This window comes from Rutidosis leptorrhynchoides, chromosome 3, assembly GCF_046630445.1.
Source record: "Rutidosis leptorrhynchoides isolate AG116_Rl617_1_P2 chromosome 3, CSIRO_AGI_Rlap_v1, whole genome shotgun sequence".
Taxonomy (NCBI): domain Eukaryota; kingdom Viridiplantae; phylum Streptophyta; class Magnoliopsida; order Asterales; family Asteraceae; genus Rutidosis; species Rutidosis leptorrhynchoides.
Window position 1 is genome coordinate 239876774 of NC_092335.1, and position 15237 is coordinate 239892010.

At 34.4% G+C, this 15237-nt stretch overlaps 1 protein-coding gene across 1 annotated transcript; it reads left to right on the top strand.

Moving 5' to 3' along the window:
- The first annotated feature begins 500 nt into the window (after nucleotides 1-500).
- LOC139897301 (E3 ubiquitin-protein ligase BRE1-like 1) lies at nucleotides 501-11961 on the top strand. The gene is made up of 19 exons (XM_071879995.1): nucleotides 501-893; nucleotides 1922-2083; nucleotides 2184-2271; nucleotides 2376-2603; nucleotides 2683-2844; nucleotides 3390-3580; nucleotides 3666-3749; nucleotides 4260-4379; nucleotides 4454-4640; nucleotides 4727-4887; nucleotides 4970-5041; nucleotides 7633-7709; nucleotides 7873-8067; nucleotides 8193-8265; nucleotides 8398-8484; nucleotides 8740-8877; nucleotides 8989-9191; nucleotides 9350-9515; nucleotides 11137-11961. Exons 1-19 carry the CDS (start codon nucleotides 774-776, stop codon nucleotides 11266-11268), a joined length of 2646 nt encoding a protein of 881 aa, XP_071736096.1. The 5' UTR covers nucleotides 501-773; the 3' UTR covers nucleotides 11269-11961.
- The last annotated feature ends 3276 nt before the right edge of the window (nucleotides 11962-15237 follow it).

Consider the following 15237-nt stretch of genomic DNA (forward strand, 5'->3'; position numbering starts at 1 on the left):
ACCAAAGTAACACTTATTTGGAATGCAAATTTTAATGTTCGTTGAATGACATGTTGATAGTGACAAAACAACACTATATCATAACGTCACAAAACAACACTATATCAAGTAACATAACGTCATCGTATGATAAGAATGCACATAAAATTACACTTTTCTTACCAAAACTCCTATAATCACAAATTAAGATCCACCAAGTAGTCAACAACAATACCAGATAAAATCTAGGTTAGCCGATTTGACTAAACCCTCAATTGATGCAAATTTTTTTACATCTTTTACCCTTCTACATTTCTAACATACCCTCTAAACCCTCCATAATATCTACGTGACATCACAGTTTCCTGAGGCGTTGGCACGTGCAATTATTTTCACTGTGATGACCAAAATACCCCTGAAAATGTTCTAATTTCTCTCGTCCCCCATTATCATCCATAGAATCGAAAGAACATCACATAAACATACATGTATACATGAATACTGTCTATATTCAGAAAATAAGCTAAATTCGCAACTTTACATCGATAATCTGTGTAAATTCATGTTCAATTGATTCTCAACCTCCTTAGGGTTTTTGTTTTCACTAAATTTATCGAATTTAGCGATTCAATTAGTTAGGGTTTTTTTAATGATGCTTTCTATTTCTATACGCCGAGTTCAATTTGATTGATTCTATAATAATTTTGCTGATCAATTCGAGTTCGTGTATATAAATTAGGATCAAATTAGGGTTTTTTATAATAATTGATGTTGTATAGAATTAGGTTTTTTTAATGATGGGGGGAACTGGTGAAGCTGACCGTAAACGTCACTTCAGTTCAATATCATCACCTACTGCTGCTGCTGCTACTGCTAAAAAGCATCCTTTTGTGCCTTCTTCAGAGGAAAAAAAGGTAATTGATTATCTGTTTTACTATGTTTAGTAAGGACTCTATGTTTTCTAGGGTTTATGTTATATTAATGATTTGGTGCTAATTGTTTTATGGAAGTTGTAGATATGGTAGATCTGTTTGATACTTTTTTTTGATGATATGTGGCTGAAGGTTGCTAAATAAAGTTGATTTTGAATGTGTATGTTGTTTCTGTTATGTAGTTCAGGTTGTTATTATATTGGAGTTATTGGCATGTTTTCGGTTTTCTTGAATTTATACTGCTGCAAACCTAACTAAAGGGTACAATTATATCCAGAATTTGTTAGCTTTGTGAAAAACGACCTTCACGTTGATGTTGCAATATTATGCAGACCAAGTGTTACATGGCTACTTGTTTGGTGAAGCTATAGGTGATGTTCAATTTTGGAAGGTGTTAATAGCTGAAGTTAGTTTGGAGTATTTGTTGAATGTATATTGCGGTGATCTTTGTCATATGATTGTGAATGTTTTCATAGCTTCGGTTTGTTGTCTCATTTTGATAAGCTTATGTACTTGTTTTATCCATATTGCTTGATGTACTTGAACTATGCTATTATACATGAAAGAAAATAGTTAATGATGTCGACTGCAGTATAGAGACTGTATATTTATGGAATTGCACGGGGTTAGTACTGAACCGTAATTGCTGATATCTCAAGTGGTAAAGAAATGGCGTGCATGCCATATTTGTGTAGAGATGCTACGCTCTGATATGAGCTATGGTCACTGATATAATCTCATCTTGGTTATATTTCGTCAATTTCTCTCCTATTTTGTGAATATGTGGCTCGAACTGAATTTTCTCTTTCTTTCCGTGTCCAATATCAATTTGGCATTCCAGTATAAATCACGTAGTTGGTAGAAATAGATCATTACTATGCACATCATCAGACGCGTAGTTGGTAGAAATAGATCATTACTATTCACCATAGTTGCTTGTTTGCATGCTAATATGAAAATGTTTGTTTGTTTTAATTGACTTTTGGGTAATGTGTCTATTTTACATGCAGCTTGACACTGTAGTACTCAAGTTCCAAAATCAAAAACTTGTTCAGAAGTTAGAATCACAAAAGGTTGAATGTGTAGCTTTAGAAAACAAATTTATTCAGCTCAGGGAGAAACAATATCCATATAACACAACCATTTCAGTTGTAGACAAGTCATGGGACGAGGTAGTTACTTGAACCTTATTCATGCTATATTTTACTCAAATACATGTGCACCAAATTTGCTGATTGAACGTGTTTTTTTTTTTTTTTACTTTCTAAAAAGCTCGTGGATAAAGTAGAGTCATGCTCTATCCACACAAAGGAGTCGTTGTTTTCTCACCGTTATAATAAACAACATCCCTCTAATGGAGGTAAGGATTGTTGAACCTTCTATTCTTTTATTAGCATTTTTGAATGAAGTGTCTCTAAACTTTAAATGCCTTAATGGGTTATTTATGTAAATTTTTATTGCTAGATAATACATCACTACCTCCCGAGGATGTATTTCTTCACAGACTTCTAGAACAAGGTGCAACTGATAGTAGCTCTGCAAATAATATCGCCTCAAGTCAGCATCAAAAATGTCGAGAATCCACTGAAAACAATTTGCAGAATACTTTCCGTAATATTGTTCATGCCATTGACACTTTATGGAGTTTGGAGGATGGACTCTATACTGAAGCTATAAAGAAAATTCCAGATGGTTGTTAGATTAAATGCACTGATGTGTGACTCTTTTGTTGTTTTCTAGTTAATATTTACCTAGATTGTCTGTTGTGCAGGTTCATGCAGGCCAAACTCGTCCATCGAGTTAGAGAAGGAAGTGAAAAATCTTAGATTTGCAATAGGCGATATGCATTTGAAGCACAAATCTTTATCTAAAAAGATGCAGTTCCACCGTGATACTGATGCTAAGAATAAATCAGAGCTCAGACAGTTGAAGGGTATCTTACTATTTAGTTGAAAGTTGTTTGAACAAAATTTTCTATTTGATGAGTACTTTCAGTACAAATGCTTTCCTCCTAAAGGAAATTCATGTTATTAAATTTTGTTGAATTTTGTTAGGATCACCCGGGGGGACTTAACCACCCACGCAGCTTTGCATTTTAGAAATGATTATATGATTCGAATACACAGAATCAGATTTCAGATGACTAGATGAAATTAAATAAAAAAACCCTGTTTAGATGTGTCTGCGCTAAAAGTTGTAATGATTAGATGTTTGAGTGTCTGACTAATACTATACTTTTGGGAATTTGTGAATAAAATGTCCAACAAGTACTTTGAAAAAGGTAGATGTTATGTGAAATAACAAACGAGCTCTTGAGAATGGATAATCTGGTAATTTCAGATTACTTTAGATAATCATTTCCTGTGTTGCGAGTCATTTTGCTTCTTGTGAATCAACGCGTATTTGATTATTATGTAGTTAATATTGATCTTGAGATCAATGTTTGAAGCTAATTAATATAATTTTTAAATTTCGAAGGGGAGTTGGAGTGTACCATTGCAGAATTGGAAGAAAGCAATAGTAACTTAGCTGCCCTAAAAGCAGAAGCAGATGCAGCAAAAGGAGGAATCTTTCCTGTGCTTCTTGGCAATAAGCGTGTTGCTAATGATAGGGCAAGAGAGAAAGAAAAAGATCTACATGATATGGAGTCCTTACTAAAAGAGCTGCTGGTTGGTTGTTTGTATATTTTTTGCTATATAATCTTAGTTGCACAATATATCATTACTAAAATAAAGTCGTTTAATTTTTGAACAGGAACAAGCATCTTCCAGACAACTAGATATCAAACGTTTACATGAAGAACGAATGGAGATACTAAAAAAGTTATCCAGTTTACAGGTTCGAGTTCAAGTTATTTGAAATTAAAGAGTTGAACATGCTTGTCATCTATATTTGGTTAGCTGGAATAGAATGAATCGCTAGATATTAATCTCATTCTCGTGTTGTTTGAAGTTTTATTTTTAAAGATGGTATATAAAGGAATAAAGGAATGAACAATAAAAGTAAAATCTTTTACTTACAAATTGAAACATAACTAAAGGTCATTAAACCCTCAAATATTAAGGTTATTGGTGGATGTAACATAGTTGAAATTTTGAATAGAATATGATACTGTTGAGTACAGAATGAAACCCTCTGACCAAAGAGTTGAACTTACAAAATCAGAGAAATCACATTTTTTCAAAAGTGGCCTTCCCGTTCTATTTGACAAGAACACCATCCCTTTCATAATAACGATTGGATAAATTTTGTACCTTTCCTCATATTATCATTGGAGACACTACTCTAGGGTAATCATTGCTTTTTTTTATGACACTTGATTATTGATTGTTGATATATATGTGACAGAGTATTGTGAAGAACGTGAAAGGCATATTTTCTTCAGAAGCTTTTGTCTTGGTGAAAGATCAAATTGCTAAGGCAAGAGAAGAGATAGCACAATACCAAGATCAATTCGAGAAATTGCAGGTTGTGAGTTGTTGGTACATCTACAATTGTGCCTAATTATTTTTTCCTGAAAATTCTAATTATCATATATTTAGGCTGAGAAAGATAACCTCGGGTGGCGGGAGAAAGAATTCAACATGAAAAATGACATTGGGGATGTTTTACGTCGATCTTCTGCTGTTACCGACTCTAGAATTAGTGATCTACAAATGGAGATACAAAAACAAATTGATAATAGAAAATTGATTGAATATAAATTAGAAGAAGCATCTAGAGAACCTGGTATGTATAGCTTAAGTATTTGATTTCAGTTATGCTTAAAATGTCACATAAGATGCTTCAACTGCAATCTTATATTTCTAATTCAGGTAGGAAAGAAATCATTGCAAAGTTTAGAGCGCTTGTGTCTTCGTTTCCAGAGGATATGGAAAATATGCAAACTCAACTAAGAAAACATAAAGAGGCTTCTTCAGACGTTCACTTGTTGCGTGCCGATGTGCAATCTCTTTCTGCTGTTTTGGACAGGAAGGTGGGACCCGAAGATGTGGATTCGTTTGTTTTGAAATAGATATAACGGAAACTTTAATATCTTTTTTTGTTGTACTATACAGATGAAGGATTTGGAAGCATCATCTTGTAGATCAGCATCACAAGCTGATGAAATACAGAGACTGCATGCAACGGTTTGTTTATTTATCCTTATTAAAATGTTTGTGACTTATGTTCGAGCCACTATCATTTGGGTTTTAAGAGTTGCTATAATCTTGATGTTATCAATACTTAAGTTCAAGTCTGCTATTAAGTGGGTAGGATTATTTTTTAAGTTTAAAGTTTTCTTTTCTGATATGAACGCTAATTTATAAGTTTATATTGAACAGATTTTGGCTATGGTTATAATAGAAATCGATCTGAAGTTCGATATTAGCTCTATATTTAAGATTAGTGGCAAAGGGTTCTATACGGGTTCACTTTTTTGATCTCTGTATATAAGAATTTTTTTGTGAAACTTTGGTTTCTCCGTTGTTGATTGATAGAAGAAGTTACTTACATCACTTCAATCCAAAAAATTTCTTTTGGAGTTGATTTTGAATACTATCTCTTACTCGAAGGCAGATTATAGCCTGTTTTCCGAACTACCTTGAGTTACTTGGTTTCATAGTTTCGATAATTTTCTTTGAAGTTTCACATCAAATTCTCTCGGATGTTACGAAGTCTTATCGACCTGTCACATTATCTATTTTCACATCAATCAATGATGGATTGTTTGGCCGTGTGTTCACTTGCTAGGACCAAACAAGGTTATAGTAAAGTAAAAAATGGAAATGCAACAATCAACAAAGGCTCGGTTTGCCGGGACAGTCAGCTGCCTTTCTGAATGATACTGAATGGACCCTGATACAAGCTGAATGCACATGGAGCTCGTCCTCTAAATCCTTATAGCGTTCTGGTTATGGATAAATATGGTTGCTATATAAATGCAATACTCTAATACTATTCCCATCTATTCTCACTTATCTGATTGACGTTGGCATTTAGGTTCACTAGTACTCTCCTCCCAAAACTGTTGATCTTAAAATCTCGTTCCAATCAATGCCATTAGTTTAGCATTAGTTCTTTCTTATACGACCCTTCTTCATGCATCAAGATAAGTGTCTCTGCTAGCTCTCAAAACAGCCCCACAACTGTTGGCTAAAGTCAAGTCAGGCTCCAATAACCAATAAGGACCACCATTTCCCCTTGAGCATCGTTTACCCGGTTTTCTCTCGTTTCTCATTTTTGTCTTGTCATGAAGGACCGCTGCTTTGGTTGCCCCGGTTGCTGTTGTGTAGGGGTGTTTAACAGCAAAGTAATTGGTGTCAGTACTAAAAATTGGGACTGAAAACCCTACCATGTTGTACTGGTTGTGCAAGACTGCCAGCTTAGAACCAATGCGGGCATATATCGTACCGAAGACTAGACTATAGTGTGGAGTTTGTTTTGAGCTAATATGTATTGTATTGTATTAGCTGTCTCGGAAGAATTATTGCAAATGAAATAGTGTAAGTACACATATTAGAAGTTCATCAAATCGGATAATGGCTGACAGTGAATTTAATATCACATACCTAAAGTTAACTTTATATAGTGTAAATCTAAAATGATTTGAAGATATAAAGAATAGCAACAAGTGGATATAAGCTGTTAATTAAAGATTAAAGATAATTATAAAATTATATAGCCAAAAAATAAATATCCACACTTAAGGCATGTGAAACTCTTTTTTTTTAAAGATAGAGTTTCGATTTTGGCTGGTTTAAGTGAGCACCGTTTCACGCAGAAACCATTTAGGTAAGAGTAGTATCGAGTACTGTAATGTCTATGCGTGGTTCCACTCACCAACACCTCAGCTCCAGTCTGTGTCGATATCCTTTTCTCTGCAACACTTTCTCCATGGCTGCAAACTGACCATCCATATCTGCCAGTCAGTCGAAGATGGTAGATTAGATATGTATCTTAACTTCCAGTCTCTTCTATATACATTCAGTTCTTCTACATTTCTCGCCATTTAGTTTTGAATCGGTAGTATCAATATCAATATTAGGACCCGACACGATTGTAATGAAAGATAAGTACATACAGCCATAAAGGTTTGGTGTGATTCCGACATTTGAAAGGCATTGGTCTCTCACTGATCTTTAATAAGCCCAACTCAATAGTAATTAGTAATAAATCATAAATCAAGCATATTAAACCATTCCCTATAATCTATATTTATTTGCTATCCAATAATGAATATACTATAGTATTAGTATATTATGATGATACATTCGACATATATACTGACTATATCAAATGTGAGTTCATCCTTGTTGCTACCCGTGGGCCCAAGTCTGTGGCAAGGGGGTCCTTGTTACTTCTAGGTCATTTGGATAGTGTCTAAGTTGATCTCGAGACACTATAGAGCGTTGTATACTTAATTATACATATTCGTGCTGCACAATATAAAGTGAAATTCTATATGTAGTACAGTTACGATTAATTGTGTATGTGACATTCAATGGTTGACATCTGCAAAATGAGCACTATATCAGTTCTGATTGTGTATATGGTAATCAATGCCTAATCTGCCTTGCTGCCTTTTTTTTTCTTCTTTTATTGAATTCATTAATATTTTTTTTTGCGACATCTTAAGCCTATGTAATTTGTATAAATCTCTGTATTATAGTAATAATTTTGGTCTATTTCACTAGTGATTATTTGGTCCATTATTCTAACTTGATTAATTTTGGTTTAGATACATGAGTTGGAGGAGAGTGACTCAGAGTTGAGGGCCATCTTGGATGTTCATAGGAGGGAAACTATTTATTCAAGGTTAACCAACTCTAGAATTCATTTACTAATCTACGAGTATTTATTTTTACAATTTAAAATGTGGCATTGTTACTTATTTTGGTATTTTTCTCTGTTTATCTCTTAAATCTGGTAGCATTTTCGTGTAATAATAGATAGATGGTTTTTTTTTTGGTAATAATAGGGACATTCTGGAGGCCAAGAACTCTGAGTACATGGCTTGGGCTCATGTTCAGAGCCTGAACTATTCTCTCGACGAGCATAATTTAGAAACACGGGTCAAGACCGCAATTGAAGCTGAGGCAACATCTCAGCAAATGTTAGCTGCCGCAGAAGCTAAGATTGCGGATCTAAGGCAGAAGTTGGAAACATCTAAAAGGTTTTATTAATTTTTTTTATTTTTTTTTATTTTATATATTGGCTTCATGAATCATCTGTATTTTAAAATAGTAATATGTTTCTTGGTTTATTCTGATGGTGTACTTTCTTATGCTCGGCTTTCAGGGAAAGTTCTAGTCTTTCTGATGTTTTAAAGGCCAAGCATGATGAAAATGAGGCCTACCTTTCTGAGATTGAGGTTGGTTAATGGTTTCTTGTCTTTTAATTGGATTTTGGGGTTCTTATCTGACATGTCACCCATCTAAAATCCTCTTTTGATACTCGTCTTTTGGATATAAGACGCAATGATGTTGGTTTCTTTTGTATGCAGACTATTGGCCAGGCATACGATGACATTCAAACCCAAAATCAACAACTTTTGCAGCAGATAACAGAGAGAGATGACTATAACATAAAGGTAGTTATACTGTCTTTAGAACCAATAATGAAAATACAATGAAGAATCTACGTTTTGTAATTTGTTACTGCTTATCTCTGTTTTAAAATATATTCTCGGAGCTTTTCTGATTTATCTTACTCCGTTTGTTACCTATAATTACCATCACCCTCTCTATTACCTGGTATTATGTAAATCGTATAGTTACTATAATTTTTTAACATATATATAATATTTATTTAGAGTATTTACACTTTGAGTATCGTTGTTTTTCAGCTTCTTTTGGAGGGAGTGAGTGCTAGACAGCTTCAGGATTCTCTTATTCTGGATAAACAAACTGTGGAACGTAAGATTCAACAGGGGAATGCTTTGAAGCATTTTTGCGAAATAAAATCTGATAGAATCGAAGATCAGGTACTTTCAAACAAGAGTTCTTAACCTTTAGAACAATTGAAACTTCCAACTTCTACTGCAAGCTGTTCAATTTTCTTATCAAGATGCTAAGTTAAGATTTTTGGTTTACAGTTGAAATCATGTTCAGATCAAGTTCAGAAGCTATCTGAAACTAGGGCTCAAAAGATGGTCGCATTAGAAAATACTCAAAGGAGACTGCAAGATATTAGAAGAACATCCGAGCAGTTAACAGACTCGTTGGATGTATCACAGAGCAAAGTCGACGGAAGTCGAACTAGTCTCATGAATTTGCAGATTCAATTTGAAAAGGAGAGGTAAAAACAATGAAAATAATACCTACTTTCTTCCCTTTTACACAGTTCAAAATGTATGTCATAGTTATTTCTGACCCATTGATTTATGAATGGGTTGGTTGTGGTTCAGGTTATGTTTAGATAGGTCAATAGAATAATCGAGTTGTTTTTTTTCATAGGTTTGACAAAAAGAGAGTGGAAGAGGAGTTAGAAGCTTCCAGAAGAAAGCATACACGTTTAACTTCTCACTTAGATGGGTCTTCGGTTGTTGAAAAGCTTCAGCAGGAGCTCAAAGAATACAACGAAATACTCAAATGCAGTGTTTGCCTTGACAGACCAAAAGAGGTACATATGTTTGCCACTTGTCTTTATATTAATATTATATTTACCCAAAATAGTGTTTGTGTCCACTAAAAAGGCACTTAAATTTAGGTTTGCCCAATTGTTGTATTTTCAATAGTTAAATGTTAAGTTTGTCCGTTCATAAATACACATTTAGTTGGGAGTGAAGTTGTGTGGAAGGTTACACTTGGAAAACTTGATAAATCAATTTGGAAATGGGCAGTGCTGTAAAAGTTCCCGATTAATGCTGACTACTTCTTTCAAGGAACATGCCGCTCTAATTTTTTAAAATCTGAGTAGTTAGTTGGTCAACATCGATCAATGGGTCAATTTCGGATTTAGTTGGTCAAAGTCACAGATTTTATCTGTCAAAGTTAATATTGGTCAACATTTTTGTATGAATTAAAATTATAAATCTTCTTGAATAAATGAAGATTATGTTTATGTTTCTAGACGAGATTTAATCAAGAGGGAAGCACTTTTTTGGGGGAAGTAATTTTTTTTTTGTTTTTTTCGAATTTTTTTTTCAGGCATCAAGATCACATGAAAATATGAACATTTAAAAAAAACACTTTGTGATGAATGTTATTATTTTGGCGGTAAAACGTTCGAAGAAAAAAATGAAAACATTCAATGCATTGAATGTTTTGATTCTGAGTTTTTTTAAAGGGGTTAGAAATTATGGTTTAGAAATTAGGGTTTAGAAATTAGGGTTTAGAAATTAGGGTTTAGCTATTAGGGTTTAGAAATTAGGGTTTTGGGTTTAGAAGTTAGGGTTTAGATTGAATATTTTAACACGAACGGTTTAGAGTTTAGGGTTTAGGGTTTTCGGGTTTACGGCGGGCTAAATTCGAAAAAAACACTTCACACAAGATGAAAACAAAACGATGCAAATAAGCCTAGCTGCAAAACATTCAATGCATTGAATGTTTTTATTTTTTTTCTTCGAGCGTTTTCCCTCCAAAATAATGACATTCATCACAAAGTGTCTTTTTTAAATGTTCATATTTTCATCTAATCTATAATATTCGTGAACAAAGTTTTTTCAAAAAAAAAAAAAAAAAAGAAAAAAAATTTTGCTTCCCCCTTCCCCCCAAAAAGTGCTTCCCTCTTGATTATGACCCTTCTAGACAATCATATTAACCTTTATGTTTAATTATATGGATTTTTTTTTTACATTTACACATAATTTCAAATTTCAAATCTTTATTATGTAAATGTATAAATAGTCCAACCCGATTACTCCTCGAGTTGCCAATTACTCTATCAAAAGTCCCAACCCGAGTACTTCCGGAGCAACGCTTTTTGTAACTTTGGAAGTGAGCATTTATTTAGGGACAAACTAAAATTGGAAAGTGGACACGAGGGAGTAGTGGAAGTCTATTTTATGCCAACTTAGGGTGTGTTTAGTATTGCATATTGTAATTTGTAAGTGCTTACGCCTTATTATCCTTGCAAAAGCCAAAAACCCAAAGTGTTTGGTCGCAACTACATTTGAAACTTATCTTAGGGATAAAACACACTAGACTAACTTATAACAACCCCAGCATCTATTTAGTTCATATATACCGAGTTTCTTTATTTCCGTTTGCATCATGTTGCTTATAAGATTTACTTTTGGCAGGTGGTGATTACGAAATGTTATCATCTCTTTTGCAATAATTGTGTCCAGAAGATTATTGAGAGTCGGCATCGAAAGTGCCCTCTTTGTGCTGCGAGTTTTGGTGCAAATGATGTGAAACCTGTTTACATTTAAACAATGGTCAATTGCATTAGCCAACTGAATGCGGCTTCAGATGTATAATATGGAAAATTTTCTTGGGAACAAACATAAAGATGTTATCATCCCTGCACAAATCAATATGGGTTTGCTGCTTTTGGTTTTCAAATTTTGTTTATTTTGCATAGTTTGTTTTATATTAGAGTTATAGTGTAGTTGTGACAGTTTGTTTGTTGTTATGATCTTTTTTACTCCTGTTTTTAGCAACTGGGTACTTATAATATGATCATTTTTACTGATTTCTTCAATCAAAAAAATTTTGATTTCATTTTTTTCTGTTAATTTGTCTTCAATCTCAATCATGTTCGGTATTAGTAGTGTTTTAGTGACTTGTAAGTTGTAACCTGGCCAATGAAAGGTTTATCTTTTTCAAACTTAGTAGCATCTTGTACAAGTTGGGTTTACTAAACGTTGAGCCTAGGTTAATCAAAATGCGAACCAAGATTCAGGTCAGATGTTTTTTTGTTGCACCTTATAAGTTCATTTTGATTTAACATACTGATAAGCGGTTTAGTTTATGCCTAATTGATTATTATACCCGGTTCTTTTGATAGCTTGGATTAAGTTGAATATGTGCAGGTTAATAGATTATGGGTTATAGATTCTTCTCTGATGTCCGGTTAAAGCTTGAGGTTTATCGGGTGGCTCGGTTTGCATTATTTGTAAGTTTCTGCAATTATTTTAAATTCAAATAATGATATGATACGATATCTGGCAAGGTCAGATTGATAGTAATAATTTATTTGTGTCTATATTTATCTGTATATTCGGTTTACATCATTGAATAGTTTACTTGGGCATGTATTCAGTATTCACAATGATGAACTTCATATTGGTTCTGTCGGGGAATATATCAGTAAGATTTTGAAAATAAAATTTCTTTGAATTGTTACAATGACGACATTACAGATTTTTATTATAAATGATAATGATAAATATATATTAAAAAAGATGAGCAATTGGTACACCGTTAAATTTTTTTTTATACCAGTAAGTCTACTTTCAAACTTCCATGCATTCTTTTTGTTCTCCATTTAAAAAAATGATCGGATTACTCCATTGGTACTATTTGAGGCGGCCGAAAAAATTACAACGGATTACATAAAAAAGAATACAACGGTATCGACTTTCTACCCTATTACAGTCAAAGGAAAGGTACGAATATTATCAAATATCGATTCTATTTTTAAATTTAAAGAAGGGGAATCGAAAAGCGTACTATTCCAGAATCGTCATAACATCCATAATCCGGCTGCAAAGATCGTGCACGAACAAGGATTCTTTTTTAGCCGTCAACATATTAAGAGCATGCATCCAATCGAGCAGTTGAGAAAAAGAATTGAATACAGGAACATTAACTCCAACCCATACACGAAACATGTACCAAATAGCAATCGCAAGCTCACGTTCGAGCAGTACATGGTTTACTGTTTCAGGTTGGTTCGACCAGACAACTCACATTAATGAATCCAATCCATCTCCTTAGCTGCGAGTAGATTTCTAGTAGGAAGTCGATTATGAAATACCCTCCAAATAAACACATTAACCTTCCACGGAAGTGTTTTATACCAAATCTTTGGAGAAGATGAATGTAGTAAACACAACACTTATCCATTTGACATCTAGCAGTCTTGACCGAAAAACTTCATGTGTCATCCAAACTACACGTCCATCTGTCTAAATCGTTACCGAGCTCACAGGATCAAGAGCATTTATCATCGATTGTTAATAACCCATGTTTCTTGCACCAATTTCGCTCCTATTCCATTGCCATTCCCAAACACCATCATTTCGTTTATCACTAAGAAAACATTCTTTATCGACTTCAAGGCGAAAGAGGCGATTAGAAGTCTTAATTAAAACACCTAACGGAGTTCAAGCATCCTTCCAAAATCTTATAGTTGTACCTTCACCAACACGTTTCAGTATACAATAATTATGAATAATATTCTTATCATTTAAATCAACTGAAACAGCTACGATATCACCCCAGACATACGATTGCTTCACATTGCATTTATCAACAAAAGAATCCCGTCCATGAATCGCAGTAATAGTTCTAGCCCACAAAGAATCAGGGTTGGTTAAATACCTCCATTTCCATTTGTGCAATAATGCTAAATAAAACGCCTTCAAACTACCGATGTCAAGGCCTCTTGATCTTTAGGAACAAGAACTTGTTCCCATCCAATCATGTTGTGATTAAGAGGAGATCGACTGGACGTTGTTACACACAAATTTGAGAGAAAATAACTCTATTACTCACAAGAATAGATTACAGAGTATTACAAAACTCAAAAACAAAAAAAACTCTCAAACTAACACACTAGGAATTCTCACCACTCTCTAGGGATGTATTCACTCTTGGTTAGGATTACACATTTAACTCACACACACTAACTAGGTGTGATTACACTTTTCTGAATGCATTACAAATGAGGTTTGCACCTCTATTTATAGAAAGCTTTGAGGAGGTGGAAAGGTGTGAACACATAAAATGGTGGCTAGCCGTAATTGTTTTCAACTTTGCTACTTCCATATGAGTTGTCAAAGTTGACTAGCCGTCATCGTGTTCAAGTTTGCTTCTTCTTCATGAGAAAACATCTAGATTACGGATTCTAGATTGTAGGCTGAAAACCATCAATTCTCCCCCTCCAGCCGAATCCACGGACATTCCTGTTATGTCTCTGCATAGTTCCGACTTCTCTCGAGTCACCACCTTTGTCAACATATCTGCAGGATTCTCCTTTGTATGGATCTTGACTAGTCTCAACAGTTGTCGATCAATTACCTCGCGTATCCAATGATAGCGAATATCAATATGTTTTGTACGGGAATGGTACATGGAGTTCTTGCTCAAATCTAAAGCACTCTGACTGTCACAATGTACCTTGTACTCCTTTTGCTTGATTCCAAATTTTTTGAGATAACGCTTTGACCACAACATTTCTTTTTCAGCTTCTGCGGCAGCAATATACTCTCCTTCAGTTGTGGATAATGCAACACACTTTTGTAGTCTTGACTGCCATGAAACAGCTCCCCCTGCAAAAGTGTAAATGAATCCTGAAGTAGATTTTCTTCTATCAGGATCTCCAGCCATATCTGCATCTGTATAGCCTTCCAAGATTGGATAAGCTCCCCCGTAACAAAGACACATCTTTGTTGTACCTTTAAGATATATGAGAATCCATTTTACCGCATTCCAATGCTCTTTCCCGAGGTTAGAGAGAAAACGACTCACTGTTCCCACTGCGTGAGCAATATCGGGCCTCGTACACACCATTGCATACATCAAACTTCCAACTGCTGAAGAATATGGTACTGACGACATATCCCCGATCTCTTCCATGGATGAGGGACATGATCTCTTACTTAACTTGAAATGGTTGGCTAATGGAATGCTAACAGGTTTAGCATTGTTCATATTGAACCGTTCAAGCACTCATTCAATATACTACTCCTGAGATAGTCATAACCTTCTATTCTTCCTGTCTCGAGTTATATGCATTCCCAAAATTTGTTGAGCTTGTCCTAAGTCTTTCATGTCAAAAGATTTAGAGAGTTCCTTCTTCAGCTGGTTGATCTTCATTGCATCTTCCCCTACGATCAAAATATCGTCTACATATAGTAGAAGAGCAACGAAATTGTCATACCCCGTCCTAATCCATCTGGACGAAGTCACCAACATCTGGTCCCATTGCGATGATCGACTCCAAGTAATGTCTTTAAATGAGCAAATGCACAGCGGAAGATTTCTTTCATACCTGAGAATAAACATGATTTAAAGTGTCAACCAAAAGGTTGGCGAGTTCATAGTTTTATCATAAAACAATAAAATTCATCATTTTGATAGACCACAAGATTTAAAATGCTGCATGGTACAAATGGGCCCGAATCCTATACCCACCTGTAATGTACATGCGATATCTTTTAAATACAGTACAC